The 23,988-nt window shown below is 50.2% G+C and overlaps 1 protein-coding gene across 1 annotated transcript; it reads left to right on the plus strand.

The window, feature by feature from the left end:
• Window positions 1-2,314: 2,314 nt before the first annotated feature.
• On the plus strand, window positions 2,315-22,909 carry MRGPRD (MAS related GPR family member D). Its single transcript, XM_089914375.1, is given in 5 exon segments — window positions 2,315-2,740; window positions 7,846-12,249; window positions 12,252-12,798; window positions 12,801-12,910; window positions 22,883-22,909. Coding segments are annotated over 4 exon segments (957 nt in total). The 5' UTR covers window positions 2,315-2,740; window positions 7,846-11,976.
• Window positions 22,910-23,988: the final 1,079 nt, after the last annotated feature.

Here is a 23,988-nt window from a genome sequence, read left to right on the forward strand (position 1 = left end):
CTGTGCTTCCCATCAGCAAAGCACTGGGAGCTGGGGTTCTGGGGTGATGCATGAAGTAGACAGGGCAAGCCCATCGCCGCCCAAGGACGCCCTGGACCGGCCTTGTTGGACTACACAGTCAATAGAGACCAAAGGAGAGGACAGCCCGGTTTTAGGCTGTAGATGTCTGGAATGGATTGGGGGATGGGAAGGCATGCGTGTTCAACAGACGGCACAGTGAACAGCCTGGAAGCCGATACCTCTTCTGTCTCATCTTCCATCCTAATAAGAGGAAATGGAATGCCTCTCTGGCATCCGCCCAGCTTTCCTGAGTATCCTGCCAGTATGGTTTTGAGATAACTTGGGGTTTATATTCTCTGCCAGAAGTTTGCAGCCCCAGATCTTTTCTGCACAGCTTGGTTCAGAACCCTCAGCCAAGAAGATTCCTCTGTCTAGGGAACCAAAGGCTTCCTTTAGAAGGTGAGACAGAGGGATGGGTCCATTTATGGTCCAGCCTCTCAATGCTTGGGAAGAAGCTCCAGCCCAAGGAAGTGTGCCCTTAAGCAGGTTGGCTACAAGGCTGGGGAGCTCTGCAAATATGTTGCAGAATCTTCCAGAACCAGGACAACTGAGAACATGAGTACAAAAATATTACATTCTCAGCCAGTGGGGGCTGGAGAGTAGCCAGTAGGGGTTTGGAGAAAACAACAGGACACAGTTCACAAAATTAAAACTCATGGAAAACTCTGCTTCAGTGAGTCAGAATGCCAGCGCCAAGTTTCCTGGCAACTCAGGAGAAGGCGTCCCTAATCAGGCAGATTTTTTTTTTTTAAATCTTTGTAATTGATTTAATGGCGGTCTAATTGATATACAATAAGATACATCCATTTAATATGTAGCTCAATGATCTTTGACACATGTGTATATGCTTATGTCATCACCAAATCAATACACAGAATGCTTCCAACCCCCAGAAAAGAACATTTCCATCACCTCCCCCAAAGTTTCCTGAGGCATCCAGCCAATCATCCTGCCTCTGCCCCCACCCTGAGGCAACCACTCATCTCTGCTTTATGCCCCTCTAAATTCTAGATTACAGATTAGTTTCATAAGCAGATTTTTTTATCAGCCAGGACTTTTGGTGACAAGTCACAGAAACCCCAGTTTAATCTAGTTTTGGTGGAGGGGTGGGTGGTATAGGTGGAGTGTATGCATGTGTTTGAGGGAATTCACTGACTCACATCCCAGGAAAGTTCCAGTGAGCGTGGACTACTCTTCATTGCGGTGTGTGGGCTTCTCATTGCAGTGGCTTCTCTTGCTGTGGGGCACAGGCTCTAGGCACATGGGCTTCAGTAGTTGTGGCACGTGGGCTCAGTAGTTGTGGTTCGAGGGCTCTAGAGCGCAGGCTCAGTAGTTGCGGCTCACAGGCTTAGTTGCTCCATGGCATGTGGGATCTTCCTGGACCAGGGATGGAACCTGTGTCCCTTGCATTGGCAGGCGGATTCTTAACCACTGCATCACCAGGGAAGTCCCCAGAAGTGATTTTCAATTCGGACGTAGCTGGACCTGGGCCCCTAATGATGTTCCCTCAGTTACTTTTCTTTTCTCTGTTTCTCATCTCTGCTTTTATCTGCACTGCCTTTATTCCCAGTGAATCAACTCAACAGCAGGTGACTAGCAGTTCCTGGTTTATATTCGACAAATTCAGCAATCCCGGCAGAAAGAGAGCATCTCTTTCCTGATAGTTCTGGCAGAGGCCCCAACCATCACACTCACTGGCCAGGCCCCAGGCACCAGCCCTCTCCTGGAGCGGGGGGCAGACTGGGGAGGAAGGAGGATGCCCACCTCACCAAAACCCAACAAGGCTTAGAGCGGGGAAGAGGTGAGCTCAAACAAAAAGCACGAAAAGGAGATGTTAGCAGGCAAAGTGGCAGCTGTGGGCCACATTCCACCACCCACTTCTTTCCCTGTATTGATATGATTTTATAACGTTCCTACCCCAAATCTGTAGCTATATTATTCACAGCAGAAAATGCACTTCCCTCTCTCCCCAAGAAGAGAGACAATCCAAAGTCAATTCTGGGGGCTGATACCCCAGCACCGAGCCCAGGATCTGTGGGCCATTTGCATCTCTCTCCATCAGATCCAGAGGCACCTCCTCAAGGACGGGTGCCCAATCCTAGTGATGGGTACCATCCCTCCAACCCAAATGATGATGGCCACTCTCAAGACACGCTATTCACAGTGGACAGGACAAAGGAAATAACTATGATTTTTTTTTTTAACCCCATTTGGAAAAGGAGAGAACAGAAACAGCACACAGAGGTAGCGGTCCATAGCATATTCTACGCTGGACAGGAAGTAGTAAGGACTGGCAACGAGGGAGGTTCTTGATTGGCCAATAAGCATGGTCCCCAGAATCCAAGATGGCCCCCAACAGTCCACCTCCCGTATCCACAGACTCGTGCAGTCCCAGCTCCGTGAGTGTGGGCTGGACCAGGTAGCTTGCTTCTAGGTAACAGAATGGAGCAAAGATGATTAGGCTACGTGAGATTGTGACTCCCATCTTGTGAACAGACGCTCCCCCGAGCTGGCTTTGAGGAAGGAAGCTGCTGTGTTGCAAGCTGCCATACTGGGGAGACCCCGACAGCAAGGGGCTGAGGGCAGCTTCTGACCAACAGCCGGCAAGACACTGAGGCCTTCAGTCCAACAGTCCGCAAGGAACTTCATCCCACCAACACCTGTGGAAGTTTGGAAGCAGGTAAGACGCCTCCAGAGACCACTTCCTGTTGGTCCCACAGGACGAGCCGTTGCCTCCAGATCTGGGCAGTGCTGCCCTCTGGACGCCTTCATGGTGCTTGGTTTCTTTGCCTTCGGTCAGTTCCGTGAGCTGTTAACCAAGACCAGATTCCTTGCTGAGTCACTCTCCTTGAATCTAAATTCAGGTCCATGGAATTCTAGCCCTTGGGCACAGTCCTGGAGGGCTCAGCCATCCCTCTGGCCTCAGCTGAATGGCCTCTGTGAGACCTCAGAGCCCTGAAAACAAGCGCGCTGGGAGTAGGCAGCAGAGCTGATCTGCCCCCCGGACAGAAAGTGGGGCTTCCTAGTGGTCATGCCACCGGGACACTCAGGTCACCTGAGGAGACTGCCCAAGTCTCCAGCTAACAGGTGGCAGAACTCAGACTTGAAACAAGGTCCTGGAGGCCAGTGTCCGTGCTCCCTCCCCCCGAGCCTTCCCCAAGCAGAGCACTGGGAGAGGACATCAGCCAGAGCGCCTCCACGTGGATGTACTGGCCTCTCTCAGCCCACAAGGGCCCCCATTCCCTCCAAAGCCCCACGCTACCCCCCACCGATGGGGCCCGCTGATGCTCTGAGGTCGCCTCGGCCCTCCCAGTCGGCCTTCAGGAGGGGGGGCATTGTCGGGATGGCGTAGGAGAGGGGTGACCCTCCCATCGCTCCTCGTGGGTGCCCAGTCTCATGCTCCATTCCCCTGCAGCCCAGCCGTCCCCCAGGTGGGGAGCTGAGGAGGCCACGCCTGGCCAGGCCCATTAGCCCCCAGCTGGCTCCTCTGCAGGCTTCCCAGGGGGTGAGGCCCGTGCCATTCGTGCATTTATACCTCAAGCTCCCCTTCCCGCTTCTCAGAGGGAGCCGGGGAAAGGTTCTCTGGGGGCCCCAGGGACCGGGCGCCTCTGAGGCCAGGGTGGGGGGCAGCAGAAGACAGTTCAGAGCATCCCTGCTGAGCCAGGACAGGGGCAGGAGAGACTTGGGGCCTTGGGGCAAAGGGGTGCTGCCGAGACTCCAAGCACCAGAGCGAGGAGGGGGCTGCCACCTTCCCTGAAGGACTGAGCGTCACGTCGGGGAACGGGGGACCAGCCCCTGGTTTCTACTCTCCGGGTGGAAGCAGGAGGCCACGCCAGTGACAGGTTATCCCCTGCTAGCCCCAGGTAAGCATGCTGCCCTGCCAAGTGCAGCTGGATGACGTGGGCAAGTGTTTCAGCTTCTCCAAGACCTCATCTCCTAAAAAAAATGAACTAGTGAAGACTACCTTTAAAGTATTTAAAGGGGTGATGAGTGCTTATCACCCTCTGGGGTGCCTGCCACTTGGAGAGCCCCCAGCAATGGTGATAGCAGAGCCAGGACAAAGGTGAGACAGGCAGGTACCATGGGGAAGACAATTTAAGGAGAAGACATACAATTCGTTTTTGAAGAATCAGCTTATGAAACAACCAGGTGATTTATTCTCATGTATGTAAAAAAATGTATATGTAAATGCACAGAAAAAAACCTTCAAGGATATAATCACACAGTAAATGGTGATACCCAGGGCGATACCCTTCTTTCTTCTTTACCATTTGAATCTTTAAAAATAAGACTGTTGGGGCTTCCCTGGTGGCGCAGTGGTTGAGAGTCCGCCTGCCGACGCAGGGGACATGGGTTCGTGCCCCGGTCCGGGAAGATCCCACATGCCGCGGAGCGGCTGGGCCCGTGAGCCATGGCCGCTGAGCCTGTGCGTCCAGAGCCTGTGCTCCGCAACGGGAGAGGCCACAACAGTGAGAGGCCCGCGTACCGCAAAAAAAATAAAATAAAAAATAAGACTGTTTGGGTGTCTAATCTATGTAAATTTTGTATAGGCGTAAAGTACAAGAAGAAGTGGACAGCGGCATAAGAGTAGTGGGAAATAGCACATTTCCGTAAGTCTTTTGTGGAATAGATAAAAATTCACACAAGCCTTTCGAGGACAGCAAGATTAACGCTAACTCGTAGATTCTATATTTTAAACCATCAACAAGCCAGGAGTGAGCATTTACTCCTGCAGGGATTGTGCTGGGGACCAGGGGGCCGTGGAGAGGGATCAGGTCGGACTCGGGCCGGCCTGGGGGGCAGACACGTCAGCTGAACTAGTGTGTAAGGGAAGGAGGGCGAGGGTGTCTGGGGAGCACACAGCATAGCACTGAGTCTAGAGGCCACTCCACATTTATTGAGTGCCCACTGTGTGCCGGGACCTGACTCAGGGGTAACCAAGATACAAACTCCGCCCACTGTACAGGGGACCTCACTTCGGTGAAGCCAGGCGTTAACAACCACCTGGTCCATTTTCATGCCGTGTACATGTTGTTTACTTTTATTTGGAAGTATTCATCATTCATTATTTCCTTTCATTGGTACATTAGTCTGCTCAGCTGCCATAACGAAATACCTCAAACATAGGGTATTAAAAAAAACAGACATTTATTTTCTAACAGTTGTGGAGGCTGGAAGCCTGAGATCAAGATGCCAGACAATTCCGTGCCAAGTGATGGCTCTCTTCTTGGCTTGCAGACCGCCGCCTTCTCACTGTCTTCACATGGCAGAGGGGTGGGGGACAGGGAGGTGGGGAGAGAGAGAGAGAGAGAGAGAGCGCTCTGGCATCTCTTCTTAAAAGGACACCACTCCTACTGGATTAGGGTCCCACCCTTATGACCTCGTTTAATCTTAATTATCTCCCTAAAGGCCCCGCTCCAAATACAGTCACATTGGGGACTAGGGTTTCAACAGATGAATTTGGGGGGCGACACCATTCAGCCCTCTTTTTTTCCCTCAGTCCCAATATTTGATCTCCCTTCTATTTTCGCTGAAAGAGAAGATACCTTAAAAAGAGCAGCCGCATCTTCCCACCTCGTGTCCTGCACCCATGGCTGGACTCTCCGCTTCCCTCTGGGCTGACACCCCAGCTCCTAGCCGGGCCAATCCCTGGGCCGTACCCACTCCTATGGGCTCTCACCTCCCCCAGGATCCCTTCCTGCAGCTTTCCTGATTATCAGCTTCCCCCTCTCTGCTGAATAACACCCATCTGCATACAAACAGGCAATAACATCCTTCTTTTAAAATAAGTAAAACCAGGGACTTCCCTGGCGGTCCAGTGGTTAAGACTCTGCGCTTCCACTGCAGGAGCACGGGTTCAATCCCTGGTCGGGGAACTAAGATCCCGCATGCCGTGCGGCGCAGCCAAAATAATAATAATAAAATAAAGTGAGTAAAACCTCTGCCTCCAAATCTCATTTCTCTGCCCTCCCCACCCACCTACCCATTATGTCAAATCCCTTCAAAAAGCCACCCGCACTCCCTGACTCCACCGCTGGCCCCTCAGTGCATTCGGGGGGTCTCTGCTTCTGACTGCCGCCCCCTTGGAGGGGTCTTCTGGAACCACCAGCCCCTCCCACCCCTGCCCACTCTACCCCTTCCTCCTGCTCTGTTATCTGTGAGAGTCCTATGAACACTCCTGCATAACCGTTGTCACGGTCTCTGTGACAGTTACCGCGTCGGAAGCTGTGTTCTTGCTGACCGACCACTTCCCCTCAGAACCTCAACCCCAGGAGAGAAGCAAGTGTCTGTCTTCTTGTCACTAGCACCCCCAGGACCTGGAGTAGCTTTGGCCCCGTCTGCCCTCAGTCAGCGTTTGCAGGGTGGATACCTGACGAATGCTAGGAAGAAGCAGGCAGGGGCAGGTGGGGTGGGAGGTGTCGGCCCGTATGCATCTCCCCCCTCCCCACTCAGCAGGGGCAGGACCCTGTCCGCCCCTCCTGGGAGAGCGGCCCAGCCCAGCTCACTCTGTGTGGCGTCAGTGGATGTGTGTTCATGGAGCCCTGTGGGCAGCAACCCATCAGCAGTGGCCTAGGATGGTGGAGGGGTCCTGCTGGCTGGAGAGGGGCCGGGGGAGTGCCCGTCTGAGTCTCGGGATGAGGCTCATTTGATCCTTCAGGGCACTCCCTTCACCTGGCCTCTTGCAGCTGCCCTCGGACCTCAGTACCTCCCAGCCCCACCCAGCCTCCGAATCCCCACTTTGTTAGTTACCCCCCATCCCCAGTCCATCTCCGTACCCGGCGGTCGGTGTAACTGTCTAACTGTGTATTCCCCGCCTCCTGCCAACTGTGAGTTCTGTGAGGATGGGCTCTGTCCATCAGAGTCATTGCTGTACATGTGTTCTGTGTGTGCACGTGTACACGTATATACATGTCTGGGCATGTTGTGTGTGTATGCACATGTACTGTGTGTGTATGTGTATATGTGCTATGTTTATATATGTATATTTATGTTGTCTGTATGTATATATGCTATTATATGTGTTTGCTATATGTTTATCTATATGTATATGTGCCTAAATATATGTGCTATTGTATGTGTAGTATGTTTATATTGATATATATATATGACACGTGCTGTGTGTGCTATATGTAGGTATATGTTGTGTGTGCACGTATATGTATATATGCTATTATGTATGTGTATGTGTTCTCTATATATAGAACTATGTAAGTGGCACGTAGTATAAATTTGTTAAATATTATTTAAACTTGTGTTGAACCTAAAGGAAAGACTTCTGACTGTAGCCACAAGGCACCTTTGGAGGTTGGTATCTGTGTGACATGGTACCACGCTCCCACTGTGGCTACAAAGAAATGTGGGAGAAAACAATCTCCTCCGAACCACCCAAAAAGAATACAGAGCTGAAAGATGAAAGACGGGAAGGGAAATCTCCAGGTGCCCCAGGAAACTTGCAACTAGAGCTGGTGCCAATGGCCCAAGGTACATCAGACAGGTAGAGGCTCCAGGGGGCAGGAGCTAGGTGGGGCTGGGGCGAGGAAGGGGAGAGGGGCTGAGAGGTAGCCTTGGGGCAAAATAAGGAGGAGAGAGCTTGATCAGGGGGAACTCCATGAGGCCAGAACCTGGGAGGACCCCGCTGCTTAAAGAAAGCAATGTCCACCCCAATGTCTTTAGGACCTTCTCCCTGCCTTAGGGAGAAGGGGAAGGGAAGGGGGCTGGGTGGAGGGTGAGTGGAGTTGGACACCAATTCGAGTAACCAAAACCCCAAATTTGTACCATTCACAGGTGTAGAATCTGAATTTACACCAAATCTCCAAGCCAAGAAATTCAGAGGCTTCCCAGGTGGCGCAGTGGTTAAGAATCCGCCTGCCAATGCAGGGGACACAGGTTCGAGTCCTGGTCCAGGAAGATCCCACATGCCGCCGAGCAACTAAGCCTGTGCACCACAATTATTGAAGCCCTGCGCTCTAGAGCCCGCGAGCCATAACTACTGAAGCCCGCACGCCTAGAGCCTCTGTTCTGCAACAAGAGAAGCCACCGCAATGAGAAGCCCACGCACCGCAACAAAGGGTACCCCTGCTCGCCACAACTAGAGGAAGCCCACATGCAGCAATGAAGACCCAATGCAGCCAAAAACTTTTTTAATTAAAAATTTAAAAAAAAGAAATTCAACAAAATCCAAGTCTTGGACCAGTGAAATCCTTTGAAATCCCAAAAGAAGTCAATGCCAAATGTATGAGTAGCAAAACTTTGGCAACCTAGTGGGTCTCGCATAAGAAGAAGTAACGTTATTCCTGTAGAAGACAGTCTCGTATTTGCAAAGCACATGGGGAATGAATAGGGAGATTAGGAAACATTAATTAAAAATTGATATCAGATCAAATAAACTTTAAGGCTAAAAAAGTATTAAAGATGAGGAAGGTCACTACATAAAAGGTACAATTCACCAGGATCATATAATATTCTTGGATTTGTATACACTTAACAAAGTTTCAAAATAGGTGAAGGAAAGAGAAAAATGACAAAACTACAATCATAATTGGTTAATATTTGTAAAAGACAAAAAATTAATCAGGATACAGATCACTTAAACAATGCAATTTTAAAAGCTTAATCAAATAAGTTAATAAAGTAAACAGAGGGACTTCCCTGGAGGTCCAGTGGTTGGGACTTGGCCTTCCAATGCAGGGGATGTGGATTGGATCCCTGGTCAGGGAGCTAAGATCCCACATGCCTCGTGGCCAAAAAAACAAATTCAATAAAGACTTTAAATAAATAAATATGCAGAAATTGGCCATCTCTTATGCTACCAAGTGAGTCTCACAAATACCAAAAAATTGACCACATTATCTGACCGCAACACAATATTAGAAACCAATAACGAGAAGACAGCCAAAGCATGTATTGTAAAATGTATTTCTAAATAATTTATGGAAATTTAAAATTCAAATTTAAAATGTTTTAAATGGTTTTAATTTGTAAAATTTTAGATATCAAAAACAATGAAGACACTACATATCAAAACTCATGAAACATCTAAGGAAATACTTAGTAGCATATTGATAGCCCTAAATACCTATTAGAAAAAGAACATTTGAAAGTTAATTACCAGAGAATTCAACACAAGAAGCTGCAAAAAGAATCACAAGGTAAATCCAAAGAAAGCGGAAGAAATAAAAGCATAAACTGAGAAAATGGGAAGCAAAGAAACAACAGAGTTGATTTTTTTAAATGATAGTTCTTGAAAACAAACCTCTGGCAAACTGATAAAGAAAAAAAAAGAGCAAAGTCACAAATTTAAAATGGCAAATAGAATTGAGGTTTTAAAAATTGTAAAAGAATACCATGTAAAGTATTATACCAATAAATGTGGAACCAGAAAGCATGAGCAATTTTCTAGAAAAATAACTTTACTTACTTTAACTCAAGAAGAGAATGAAAATCTAAATAAACCTAAAATATTAAATAAATTGGAGTTTTGGGGTTTTTTTTCCCAAAGCCATGAGTATCCACTAACACTCACATAAAAATTACCAGACCAGATGGTTTTACCTTCTGCCAAATGTTCAAAGAAAGATAATCCTTACATGACACAAATTGTTCTAGAGGGTAGAGAAAAAGGACTCTCTCTCCAAGTAATTTTATGAAGCAGTATAACCTTACAGCTTTGAAATAAAAAACAGACAAAGATAGCACCAGAAGGGAAAATTATGGGCCAATTTCACTTATGAACACAGATGAAAATTTTCTAAATAAAATCAGAACAACAGGAGGTTAAAAAAAGAAAAAGACACAGCAAGGTAGAAATGGTTTATCTTAGAAATATAAGGATGAATGAACACCAGAAAATGTATCAATATATATTCACCACATAAATAGACTAAAGGAGAAAAAAGAGAAAATTATTAAGTAGACACCACAGGAAAAAATCATGATAAATTTCATCATTCATTTATTTAAAAAAAACTCTTAAAAAACTAAGAGGGGAACTTTCTCACCTTGATAAAAGATACTACCAAAACCTTAGAGCAAATACCATATCTAATGGAGAAACATTAGACACATTTTTTTAAAGATTATCAGGGAGATAAATGTGCCTGATTCCAGTCATTGTTCAGCATAATGCTAGGTGTTCTGGGCTATGCTATAAGACATGAAAAAGAAATTAGAGGTATGAGGACAGTTACACAGAAAATCAAAATACTCAACATACAAAGTGATAGAAATGATAAACTAAATAAGGTCATTTGCCTGATTAATAAAAACTACAAAAATCATCAGTGTGTCTCTACACCATCAATAATCAACAGGAAGATATCCTGTAGCCATGATGGAGTAACTGGTACTAGACTAGCCCTCCCACTGTGAACAACCAAAAAACTAAAGAAAACATAAGAAACAACTGTTTTCAGATATTGGACAAGAGGCATCCCAGGACTACAGTCTCTGAGACAAGAGAAATATGAGGTGAGCTCTAGTATCACCCCAGCTTTCTGCTTGGAGCTACTCTCTGAACAGTGGTACAGGAAGTGGGGAAAGCCAGGCAGAGCATGGTGGTCTCCCTGAGTTAAAGGTAGAGAAGTCAGACTTTGGGGAGATTGAAGTGGCTGGAATTTGTGAGATGGAGTACCAGAGAGAAGGGAGCCAGCTACTCAGAGAAAGAACTGCAAAAATCTGCAGAGGGTCCCCTTGAGTCTTTGGTGGAAAAGTAGGCTGGGCATAGAAAGATGAAACTCCATGAAACTGGCAAAGAAAAACTACCTAGTAGCTGTCAGTTAAAAACTCCTGGGGGTTCACACAAAGCCACATATCCTTTATTTTTTCTTTAATATTTATTTATTTGGCTGCACGCAGTCTTAGTTGTGGCACACGGGATCTTTGTTGCAGCACGCAGGATCTTTTTTTTTAGTTGCAGCTTGCAAACTCTTAGTTGCGGCATGTGGTATCTAATTCCCTGACCCGGGATTGAACCCAGGTCCCCTGCATTTGGAGCACAGAGTCTTAGCCACTGGACCACCAGGGAAGTGCCCTGCCATATATACTTTAAAAACAACAACAGCGTGTTGATGTTGTAGGGACAGACAAACCAATGACACAGAATGGAGACTTCAAAAACAGTCCCATGTATAAATGAGAATATCCTGAAAACATACTGTTGAGTAAAAAAAACAAAAACAAAAAAAATAGCACAAATTCTAAATCTCAACATTTATGTAAATTAAAAATACTTTATGGGCAACCACCTGTTTTGAAAGATAATTAGATGTCTAAGGACGTATGTTAAACAGGTTAGAACAGGTGTGGGGAGGGAAGGGAGAAAGAGGATGGAATGAAGAGGGAAACTGAAACCAATAAATGATTTTATTTGATTTTCAGTGGCCTGATGATCCTGGTGCGTCATAAAGTCAGGGTATAAATAAACTGTTCTTTGCACCTGAGGTCCAGTTTAAAAAAATTAATTCACAGGGCTTCCCTGGTGGCGCAGTGGTTGAGAGTCCGCCTGCCGATGCAGGGGACGCAGGTTCGTGCCCCGGTCCAGGAAGATCCCACATGCCGCGGAGCGGCTGGGCCCGTGAGCCATGGCCGCTGAGCCTGCACGTCCGGAGCCTGTGCTCCGCAACGGGAGAGGCCACAACAGTGAGAGGCCCTCGTACCAAAAAAAAAAAAAAAAAAAATTAATTCTCAGAATTTGAAGATTTGGGGACAAAGGGCATCTGTAACAACTTGGCATCTGCAGTGGTGGACCTGCTGGCAGATCCAGGCAGGGTGGGAGCCATGGGGAACGGGTCATGGTCTGTTGCAAAAAGAACCCAGCGTGAGAGTCCTGAAAGAGGAAGATCGGGTGGGGGGCTCCCAGGAGTCCCCCGGGGTCCAAGCGACACAGAATCTCACGCTGGTCTATCTCCCTTCCATAGAATGAACAAGACTCTGAACAGCGGCCAGACCCCGGCAGCAAACTGGAACAGCACCGGGGTGCACGTGCTGGGCACGGCCCACTGGGTGCTGGGCGCCCTGGTCATGTTCACCTGCGTGGGCAGCATCATGGGCAACGGCCTGGTGGTCTGGCTGCTGGGCTACCATGGGCAGAGGGGTCCCTACAAAGTCTGCATCCTCCACCTGGCCGTGGCTGACCTCCTCGTCCTCCAGGCTCAGCCTAGAAAGCATCCCACTGGGGTGGGATGGGCCACGCATGGCCCACATGGGCCACGTGGCCGACCCACAAGGCGGTGGCCCAGGTGGCTGGCCTGAGCCTGCTGACGGCCATCAGCACGCAGCGCTGCATCTCTGTCCTCCTCCCCGTCTGGTACAAGTGTCACCGGCCCCCGCGCCTGCCAGGCACGGTGTGCGTCCCGCTCTGGGCGCCGCCCCTCCTGCTGAGCACGCTGGCCTCGCTCTGCGGCAGCTTCTGGCGCCGGGACGAATGGCAGTGCTTCACAGTGGACTTGATCGTCAGCATCCTCATCACGGGGATCTTCACGCCTGCGATGGCCACGGCCAGCCTCACCCTCTGCACGCAGGTGCAGAGAAGCTCCCAGCGGCGCCGGCCCACACGGCTGTACGTGGCCATCCTGGCCTCCGTCCTGGTGTTCGTCTGCGTCCTGCCCCTCGGCATCTCCGGGTTCCTCCTCTACTGGCTGGACCTGCCCCAGCGGATGAAGACTCTGTTCAGTCGCTTCGCCCGCCTCTCCCTGTCCGTGAGCAGTAGCGCCAACCCGGTCATCTACCTCCTGGTGGGCAGTCGGGGCGGCCGAGCCTGCGGGAGCCCCTGGGGGCCGTGCTGCGCAGGGCGCTGTGGAAGGATCCCGAGCTGGAGGAGGGGCAGACGCTCTCCACTGGCACCAACGACGAGGCGGGGGGGTCTGAGAGCACCGCGCCCTGGACGCCGCCTGCCTGGCTGGCCGGCTGTTGGGAGCCCCGCAGGCTTTGCGTCTCACCCTCTCGGGATCCCTTTCCTATCTGCCAAGGCTCCCCAACTGAATGTCATGTCCCAGATCTCACAATGCCACTCAGCTGGGAAGATGAAACGTAATTTTTTTGCTTGGGGAGGATGTTCTGGCTAGAGGACAGATGTTAGCGTTCAGCCCTGGCCTGTTTGATGCTAATTATCTAAATCGTCTCTACAGGTGGGTAGCATGCTTCCCATTTGGGTGGGAAGGGGCGCCCTCCCAGCCTCCTCCCCCTAAGACGGTATCTTAGTACAGGAGGTGGGATGTGGCTCGTGTGACCCTGTGGCCCCAGGCTGGTCCTTGGGCATGTGCTGGTAGCAGCTGGTCGCAGGGTGGTGCCCCTGGTCCACCTTCCACCAGGTGTCTGGCTGACCCCCTCCATCCCTGCAGCCTGCAGCCAGCCAGTCTACTGTGTTGCCACTGCTGACCCGGCTCCCGCTGGCCGCGGGTCATGAGATGGCCTTGTCCTCCATGTGGCCCCTGGGCGGCACCTGACCCCTGGCCTTTGCCTTCGGGTCGCCTTGCATCCACGGCGGGTCTGATTTCTTTCCCCCAGGAGGCCACACTGCAGCCGGAGAGCCCCTGGCCGACCCCTCTGGAGAGGGACAGTTGTTGAGGGGACAGTGCCCCAGGAGGCGGGGGCAGCCTGGAGGCAGCTTCATCCCAGAGACCCACGTGACTAGCAGAACGAAAGTCTGTGCTCCAAATGATTGCCCCCCACCAGGGTCTGCCTCAGCTTGCCCCAAACACTTCTCCCTTTCCCGTGCCAAAGTGCAAAGAGGGAAAATTGGGGGTGATGCCCTTCTCCCCACCCTCCCTCTTTTCTTCCCACCAGCTCCTGGGTCCAGGACAAGAGTGGATGCATCACACCCTTTGCTACCGTCCAGTATCCAGCCTCGTGCCTGGGGGCTTGGGTGGAAAGGGGACGTCTTGGGAGGTCCATGATGGGAAAGCATAAAAAGGAGGTGGGAGGAAAGACAGGAAGTGGAAAGGGCGATTCCCAGGACCCCAGCCCCACCCGCACGGCGGCATCTTGCCGTGTGATCCTAGTCTGTGTATCAGTAGCGGAAGAATGCTTCATTCCTTCTCTTGGCATCCTTTTGAAGCATTTCCCAAGCTCCTCCTGAAACATGGAGGCTTCGAGCCAGATGGGGCGAAGGTCAGAGCTTCAGAAAGGAAGAGAAAATCTCGTTGATAATCTATAAAAAGTACAGTATCGCAGCAAATCTCCGAGTCTACGACTGGGAGTCCTGGGAACTAGTGTGTGTGGAGCTGGGGCACGTCGTCCTCGCCTCCGCTGCCCCCCCACCCCCGCCGCCAACCCCTGTCCTGGCCTCCCCGTGGCATTCACTGAACTGAGCTAAGGACTGTGCGGCCCCTGGAAGCAGGTGTGCTCTGAGTGCCCTCTGTTCCCTGGGTCACCTGCTTTCCCATCTCAGCTCAGACGCCCAGGTCTGCATGTCCCAGGGAGGCGTGAGAGGTGGAGGCTCTTTATCAGTCATTCCAGGCATCTTATGGAGCACCCAGCACCAGTTTGGACCTTGCATGCCATAAGCACTAATAAGCGCTCATTTGTTTAATAAGAATAACTGACACCTGTGTAGTGCTGTATAGCAGCGGGGCTCAGAGAGGCCAATGTTTTGTCCAGCGTCACACAGCTAGTGAATAGAAAGGCTATGATTTAACCTTTATCTTTTGACCACAAGCCCCATCCATGCTCCACAGCCTCCTCTAACCTGGACAGGGACAAAGTGGCCCATCTGAAGCAGATGGTCAGTGATGAGGGAAACCTCACCTCTTGGGGGTAAGTGAGGTGTGGCCCGTCACAGGGCCCCTCAGCTGCATGTGGAAGGAGAGGAGCCCTAGAAATTTTTCACACAGTTTTGTTTGTTTGTTAATTTTTGGCTGCACCGTGCAGCACGTGGGATCTTAGCTCTCCGACCAGGGATTGAACCTGCACGCCCTGCATTGGAAGGTGGAGTCTTAACCACTGGACTGCCAGGGAAGTCCCCACACAGTTATGTTTTGGTAAAATTTACTATATTCTACATCAGGCCACGTGACGCTGGCGTGGCCGCAGGTATCCAGGGGATCTGGCTAAGGGAAGGTGGAGTTGGTGGCACCTGCAGTGTGGGCTTCGTGGGGAACATTTATGTGATTCACAGCCCCCATTTCTGTGTGTAGCTGTGATCAAGGCAAACCATCTCGGCAAAGGAATGCCTTTCAGGGGTGTTCCCAGCACCGACTGTGCCAACTCACCCGGCATCGTGAAGAAAAATGCAGGCCCAGAGTTGTAAGGAAATCGGAACATCTTCAGAATTGAGTGGGGAGTGGGCAGTGGAGAAGAAATAGGTTTGAAATGTACATAACCGGAAGCTAGTCTATGGGGAGATTCCGTTCTCACGGCTGCCTAGTCGGAACAGTTCTCATCTGTAAGAAATATGCTTGAAATTGCAGCATGTATAACCGTAAAACATGCTATACCTTTTTTTTCTACAGGAGACGTGCAAAAATGCAATTTATCAGACATCCTGTCCTTGTAGGCATAATCCTGACTGGCAAAATGTCTGGGTGAAGTTGCATGTGTTATGCATCTCAGCTATTGCTATTGTTAAATAAATCTGATCATTGAGGAGAAACCAAGTTCTCTTTCTACTTTCTCTATAGAAACACTACAAAATGTGCAAAAACAAGAACTTGGGGTCACACGGTTGGGGTGGGAGGTGCAGCTGGCCTCTGTCACACACGGGCGGTGCAGGCTCGTCAGGTCACTAAGTCTCTCTGATTCTCCCTGTTCGCATCTGTGAAGTGGGGACAATACTAGTCCCTGTCTCCTGGGTTCACAGAGCATTCAGTGAGATGATCGTGCTGCGCTTAGCTGTACGTGGCCCACAGCAAGGACTCAGTAAGTGCTTACAAGGACTCAGTGAGTGCTTACTATTTGTATGTGCCGGATCTTTGGGAGGACTGGGGAGGGATGCACCCAGCCTCTGGTCCCCTTTCCTAGGACCCCGCAATTTACTACTGTCCCTCTTTGCAGGACAACTTGGTTAATCAAGGAGACCTCCACTCCAGAGACCATAGGGGTCCCCTGAGTCTCTCCTATCAGGTCCTCACCATCCCAGAACATCTAAGGGCTGATCTAGGACCTACACTGGCCAGGTCCCTCTCTCCCAGGATGCTGAATCATGAAGAGAGCAGGAGAAGCACTTGGAAGTCATCCATTCCCACAGCGGCAACCTGACACTTAACTCAGATCTCGTCCCATTGCCTGTTCTGTTTTCAAGCTGGTTCTCCAGTCTGGGTGTTGATTGCCCAAGCTCTCCGTTCTCTTTCCAGATGATGTCCTTTATTACTTGACCACAAGAGGTTTTTGTTGCCTGCACCAAGGAACACTAACTTACACAAGAACTCCTATCAGTAATGCAACAGGTCTTCCAGTTAATAACGCAGGGCTCTGAGAACTGAGACCTGGCTGAGGGTGCAAGGCTGGTAAAGCGTGAGCCCCAAAACTCCCCGCCGCGTGGGCTCCCCGTAAGTCCCTGGAGGCGGCCCCGCGCTGTGTCCATGAGGTCATATGTTGGTGGAATTTGCAAGGTGATGTATTTTAACCAGGACTGGTTACCCCTGATGCCCTATTCCTCACCAACTTCCCTTGTCACTATCCCCTTCATGGCAGTGACGTTGGAGTGGCCACGGAGGGACATTTGGGGGAGGCTGAGTCGGAGATAGCTTCAGTTTGGGTTTAGTGACAGATGTTTGCGTAGTTCACACTCACTCCTATGTAACGATGGTTCCCAAGTCTGATTAATGGGTTGACCAGTGTCAGGACACAGAGGGTCTGGGTGGTGGAGGAGAAATGTACAAGCCAGGAGCCAGACTATGGGAGAGCCTTCCAATCACCAGATTCATAGCATTTTTTTTTTTTTTTTTTTTTTTTTTTTGTGGTACGCGGGCCTCTCACTGTTGCGGCCTCTCCCGCTGTGGAGCACAGGATCCGGACATGCAGGCTCAGCAGCCATAGCTCACAGGCCCAGCTGCTCCACGGCACGTGGGATCCTCCCGGACCGGGGCACGAACCCGCGTCCCCTGCATCGGCAGGCGGATTCACAACCACTGCGCCACCAGGGAAGCCCCAGATTCATAGCATTTTAAATGGAGGAATCCGTTCTCCGGGATGCTAAGCTGTAGCAAACAACTATGATGCACCCTAGATCCCATCAGAGAAAAAGCTGTGGCCCACACTGCTGTTGACCTCTGCAGTGTTTCCAGTGGTTATAGGTGTTCTTTCCGAGTTCATCTTGTAATTGGAATATTTTAACACACAGCCCAGCCTGGCTTCTCCTCTTAAAGAGCTATCATAACGAGAGAGTAGCCCATCACAAACCTGTTCAAGCCTTATGTCACGGGGACGGTGACATTTTCAAGACTCCAAAATATATATTTGAAAACTGGATGATGTGGAAGAAAAACAGAAACTGTAAATAACAAAAAAAGATTGTTCAAATGTGGAAAGATATTTTGGAACATTTCCAAAAATAGTGAAAAATTATAAACTCTTGGCTTTAATAGATATGAAAATGACCTTCTTTTGTTACCCTTTTGTTTGTTTGTTAAAGTTCAGATTAAAATTAATGAACTATGGTTAAAAAGGGATAAAGATAAATAATGAAGTCGATAGAAGTTAGTTTGAAACTGAGAGCTGAATTGTAGTCAAAAGTAATTCCCCAAGAGGAAATCATTTTAGAATAGAAGAAATGAATGAGCTCTTGGATCCTGATAATCTGATTGATGAAGAGAAACATGTCTTAAGAACACATTGGGGGGCTTCCCTGGTGGCGCAGTGGTTAAGAATCTGTCTGCCAATGCAGGGGACACGGGTTTGAGCCCTGGTCCGGGAAGATCCTACATGCCACGGAGCAACTAAGTCTGGGCACCACAGCTACGGAGCCTGCGCTCTACAGCCCGCAGTCACAGCTACTGAGCCCGCGTGCCACAACTACTGAGCCTGCGCTCTAGAGCCCGCGAGCCGCAACTACTGAGCCTGTGCTCTAGAGCCTGTGTGCCACAACTACTGAAGCCCGTGGGCCTAGAGCCCGTACTCCTCAACAAGAGAAGCCACCGCAACGAGGAGCCCACACACCACAACGAAGAGCAGCCCCTGCTCGCCGCAACTAGAGAAAGCCTGTGCACAGCAACAAAGACCCAACGCAGCCAAAATAAATAAATAAACTAATTAGTTAAATTAAAATTTTTAAATGTATAGGACATTACCAATAATGAATTGTGGAGCTAAGAAACATTTTTAAACTATTAATATTACAAAATAAATGTTGATCAGCCATGCTAAAAAAAAAGGATCAAATTATCTTTCAGCTCTCTATGGAAAATATTCAACACTATTGACGTATTTAAAGGCTATCAAAGAATGTGCAGCCAAAAAAGGTAGGAAAAAACACTGCAGATATTTTTCTCTATTTTGTATTATTTGTGGTATTTGTGAGCTTTTAAAAATCTGTGATTTGGTCTTCCCTGGTGGCACAGCGGTTGAGAGTCCGCCTGCAGATGCAGGGGACGCGGGTTCGTGCCCCAGTCCCGGAAGATCCCACATGCCGCGGAGCGGCTGGGCCCGTGAGCCATGGCCACTCAGCCTGCGCGTCTGGAGCCTGTGCTCCGCAACGGGAGAGGTCACAACAGTGAGAGGCCCGTGTAACGCAAAAAAAAAAAAATCTGTGATTTCTTTTCCCATTCTAAACAAATACTCGTTGTATCTAACTTTGTTGTTATAATTTTGTATTCTTTTTCTTAAAGAGCACCCCCTTTTCTTTTTTAATTAATTTATTTATTTTGAATTTTTGAATTTTACTTTATTTTTTTATACAGCAGTTTCTTATTATTTATCTATTTTATACACATCAGCGTATACATGTCAATCCCAATCTCCCAATTCATCACACCACCACACCTGCCACTTTCCCCCCTTGGTGTCCATACGTTTGTTCTCTACGTCTGCTTCTCCATTTCTGCCCTGCAAACTGGTTCATCTGTACCATTTTTCTAGATTCCACACATATGCGTTAACATACGATGTTTGTTTTTCTCTTTCTGACTTACTTCACCTCTGTATGACAGTCTCTAGATCCATCCATGTCTCTACAAATGACCCAATTTCGTTCCTTTTTTATGGCTGAGTAATTTTCCATTGTATATATGTACCACATCTTCTCCATCCATTCGTCTGTCGATGGGCACTGAGGTTGCTTCCGTGATCTAGCAAGAGCACCACCTTCTTGTTGATAAGCTTTGGGCCCCACAAAATTTTTCCCTGGATGGAAGGCAGAGGAATTCCCGTTCAGACCCTGGGATGGTTAGCAGAACCCCTGGGTCAACAGAGGACAGCCTGAGGGGTGACCACAGAGCTATTTTCATGGAGCCCCGTGAAAAGTGGGAGGAGCCCCCAGGAAGAGTGGGAGGAGCCTCAGGACTCCTACTGGGGCTCAGGGAGCTGGGGGGCTGGAGGGCTGCTTCTGACAGCCCAGGTTACCTTAAGTCAACAGAATGACCGCTCAAATCCCTAATTTCTTGTTTTGAAATCTGGACTAAAACTCGGGGAATTTCTATGCCCATGCTGAAAAAAAACACCTTTTTTTTTTTTTTTTTTTTTTAGTAGCCTGGAGGCTGAGACTGATTTGGAAAACAAGCAAACAAACCAAATGAACTCACAATGTGCTTCTGCAATTTGCTGAATTAGAACCTCTGTTGAATTCACCAAGTCATGGGTCTGTTATTCATTCAACAAACATTTATGGTCATTTACTGTGAGCCAGGCATTGCTCATAAGAGGCTGCACTTCTGTCCATGGAGATGTTGAGAAGGTTCCAGAAGACACGGGGCAGACCCCGACCCTGAAGAGCCAAACTCCCTGGAACCACCCATAGGCATCTCTTGCTGGAAGGTTTCCCCTCCTCCTTGTCTGAGGCCACCCCTCCCTTCCCTGAGGAGCTGCTGCCTTCCCATGGGAGCTCTGCCAAGGAACTAGTTCGCAATCCCCTCCGCGTCGACCCCGTAGTCATCCTTACCTTGGACTGGATCCCACCTGAGCCAGGGTGGGTGGAGAGAAGGGCGGGAATTCCATACCCCAAATGAGTAAACATCTGGGTGATTGTTGTGGGGATGGGTTTGGGGGAGTGCTTCACAGAAAAGGGTGCAAAGTTACTTAAGACCAAGTGAAACGGGTCGGTATGCGTGTGTTTATAGAAACCACACAAGGTTGGACGTGGTCCTGGGAGTCTGAGGGCCATTAATACGAATCTGAAACTCGCCTGGGCGGGGTGGGGAGGGACCTCGAATGACAGAGCCCTCGGCTTAAGGTAGATGGAGGGATCCGAAGACCGCAGAAAATGGGGGGAATCTGGCATGGGAGTCCCACCCTGCCCCCGCCACGGCCCCAGAGAGGACCCAGAGGGACGCGAGACACCCACGGAAAAGGCAGTGCCGGAACATTCCAAGATGCTCCGCGTGATGGGAATGTGTGAATCAGGAGGGGGCGTGTGCCGATGGCCTTGCTCTCTGGGGTGGTCTCACATCCAATCCCTTTTCTACATGAACCAGGATTCCCTTGTAGGAATGGCCTCCCAGTCTTTTTTTTTTTCAGGTTGTAGCATGGGATTTTTTTAAAGGTGTAAAATGTGGTCATTTAATACACGCATACACCCTGAAACGATTACTGCAATGAGCTTAACACATCCCTCACCTCCTCACTGCATGGCGTGTGTGGTGGCAGCACATAAGATCCACTCCCTTAGCAACTTTCCAGTGTGCAGGACAATATTGTTAACTGCAGTCACCGTGCTGGGCAGTCGATCCCCCGAACTCATCCATCTATAACAGGAAGTTTGTTCCCTTCGTCCAGCGTTGACCCCATTTCCCCACCCCCCGCCCCTGGCAACCACAGTTCTACTCTCTGCTTCTATGAGTTTGGTTTTTCTAGATTCCACACTCAGGTCAGATGGTCCAGGATTTGTCCTTCTGTGTCTGGCTTAATCTCAATTAGCACAATGTCCTCCAGGTTCATCCAAGTTGTGGTAAAAGGCAGGATTTCCCTCTTCTGGTGGCTGAATAATATTCCACTTTATGCCTACACCACATCTTTATCCATCCATCCATCCAGACACTTAGCTTGTTTCCATATCTCGGCTATTGTGAGGGATGTGGTGATGAGCATGGGGGTGCAGATCTCTTCAAGAGGCTGGTTTCATCTCCTTGGGATAAATGTCCAGAAGTGGTCATTCTGTTTCTAACTTTTTGAGGCAGCTCATCACTGTTCTCCATAACTCCTGTACCAGCCTCCCAGTCTTGGCCGGTACGGGCCTCCCACTGTCAGGTGCCGACCCTTCAGTTGCTGGATCATCAGAGAGAGGTGCAGGGGGTCCCAGGCTTGGCAGTTAGGGCAATGAGGGGTCAGGGGGCTCGGGGTAAGAGCAAGTTATCAGCCGTACCAAGATGGTTCTGTATGTCAATGGCCTCGAGGCCTGACTGTACACGCGGTGGCTGAATGCCAGCATGGGTGACAGGACCAGAGGGGGCAGCCCCTACACAGCCATGTGAGCAGCACAGATGGCGCTGACGGGGCCTGCGGCGGGCCGTGGGCAGTGGGCAAGTGACCAGGCGGACGGAGCAGGGCAGTATAGGAGTGCAACTGGGAGCCTGGCCTGGATCCCCAGGTTCCTAGACCCGGCCAGGATGGGGGGGGTGGCTATGAGGGGAGGGGGCACCGGGGGCCACGTGATCCATCAGGGCCCTGGGTCTCTGTGCTGGCCCTGTTCACCCAGAGGCCTGCAGACCAGGAACAGAGACTGGGGGTAGGCTCACCCCCCAAGTTCCTGCCACCCCGCTGGGTCAGTGCCCCAGGAGACACGAGGGGCGCATGGTTTCTGCTCAGCCACACCGTAGGCCGGTTGGCACCCTGCATGGACCACGCATACAGCAGACATTTAATACGTGTTTGGTCAAGTGCGAGTAACTCCACCTTGTGCTGGGCCTGATGCTCACAGGGGGCCCACAGGTGCACCCTGGCTTCTTTCAGCCTCTCCTTTGAGGCCGTTTCCTGCCTCCTCTGCACAGACTCCTGGGCAGCAATGGTCTCCCTGCCCCAGTCCGCTGACCTCTGCCCTCGCCTTCTACAACTGCACCCACTAGCTCCAGGCTGCCTCAGGACCTTTGCACCTGCTGTTCCCTCTGCCTGGAATGCTCCTCTCCCACCTGCGTGCAGGGCTCTCTCCCTCACCTCCTTCAGGTCACTGCTCAAATGTCACCTCTTCAGAGAGGCCTTTCCTGACCACCTTACATAAAATAATGCAACACATACACACCCCTCAATCTTCCAACCTCAATTCATTTCCCCCGTGTGCTCGCCACTGTGTGATACATGTTCACGATGAGAGCAGGGGCTGTGTCTCTTTCAGTCACTGCTGTGCTCCAGACCTAGGGCAATACCTGGTACAGAGAGAGGCCCAGGACATGTCTGTGCAATGTCCCACTTGGCATGCAGGCCTGAGGGCCAAGGGGACAGCAGCCACGATAGTGGGGGTGGGGGGAACCCAGGTGGCTCAAGTCCACACTCATCTCCAAGAGGACCTCCCTCCAATGACACACCCCATGAGGGTCCTCGCCCATACCCAGGTGGGACCGTTGGTGTTTGTGTGGACACACGTGTGTGACTGTGTGAACAAGAGTGAGAAATGAGTGTGTCTGCCTGCTGGTGTACATCTATGTTGTGTGTCCAAAGTACATGAGCCACACCATCCTCACCTGGTGCTGGCCGCTGGTCTCCAGCTGTTTCATGCATCTGTAATATTTTTTTCTCCCCTCTGTAGGGCGAACTCCCTGAGAGAAAAGCCTGACTCTTTTCAACCCTGCCCAAGGCTGATGGCAAAGACTGCAGTCCCTCACCAAAACCTGGCTTTCAGAATGAACAAGCAAGCCCATGCATGAGGTGTTACTTTGCTTTATCTATTTTGAGGCTATGTTATTAGGAGCACACAAATTTAGGGGTGTTATATCCCGGGAAATTGGAGCTTTGGTGGTAAATTATGAACTTACCCTCGTGAATCCTAGTCATGTTATTTCTTTACGGTCTATTTGTCTGATATTAACACAGCGTCACCAGCTTTCTTTTGGTTGGTACTTGCATGGTGCATCTTCTCTCCTTCTTTAACTTTCAACCTTTCTGTATCCTTATCTGTTAGATGTATCACTTGTAAACAATTCGGAGTTGGATTGAGTTGCAACTTTGAAAATTAAACCCACCATGGCAGTGAGTGGGCCTGTGTGTCCCGATTCCCACACCCCACCCCGGAGTCCATCCTGAGGAGTCGTACAGGTGAGCAGGTAGGAAGGCCCCGCCCTCACTGAGGGACCACAGCGATCGGGGAAGGGTGGGAGGGGAAGGACTGACTCTGGCTTTGAGCCTCGGCTCCACCACTACCTCCCTGGGTGCTTTTTGTCCTCTCTGAGCTGTGTTCGCATCTGTAAAATGGGAACAACCACCTCCCTCCGCTACCAGGCTGCGGTACAGAAGGGATGTCCTGCATCCATCTATCAGTGGGCACTGAGAAGTGTTATCCCTAAGGTGGAACCCTGGGCCTTCTGGTGAGGCGGCCTGTGCTGCGTTAGAGCTGTATGGACACAGCCCAGCCCTGCCCCATCCCAGGCCCCCTCCGTCCTGTCCCCGGGTCCGCCAAGGGTCAGCCCCCGAGGGGACTCACAGGATCTCAGAGGATGAGTTTTCATCCCAAATAAAGCCAGGACTTATTTGGCTCTTACATCACCTATGCCTTATTTTCCAGGGCAGGGCTGTACCCCGTCCTTGACTCAGGAGCTCCACTTCAGACTTGCAGAGCCCAGGGCACACTCACTCCAGAGACAGCTGGGAGCAGTAAACAGGGCAGTGAGGATGACCAAGGGGGCTGGATGACAAAGA

This window comes from Delphinapterus leucas, chromosome 7 (assembly GCF_059928025.1).
Source record: "Delphinapterus leucas isolate spDelLeu-1000000601 "Yukka" chromosome 7, BTC_Dleu_Yukka2, whole genome shotgun sequence".
In the NCBI taxonomy this organism is placed as follows: domain Eukaryota; kingdom Metazoa; phylum Chordata; class Mammalia; order Artiodactyla; family Monodontidae; genus Delphinapterus; species Delphinapterus leucas.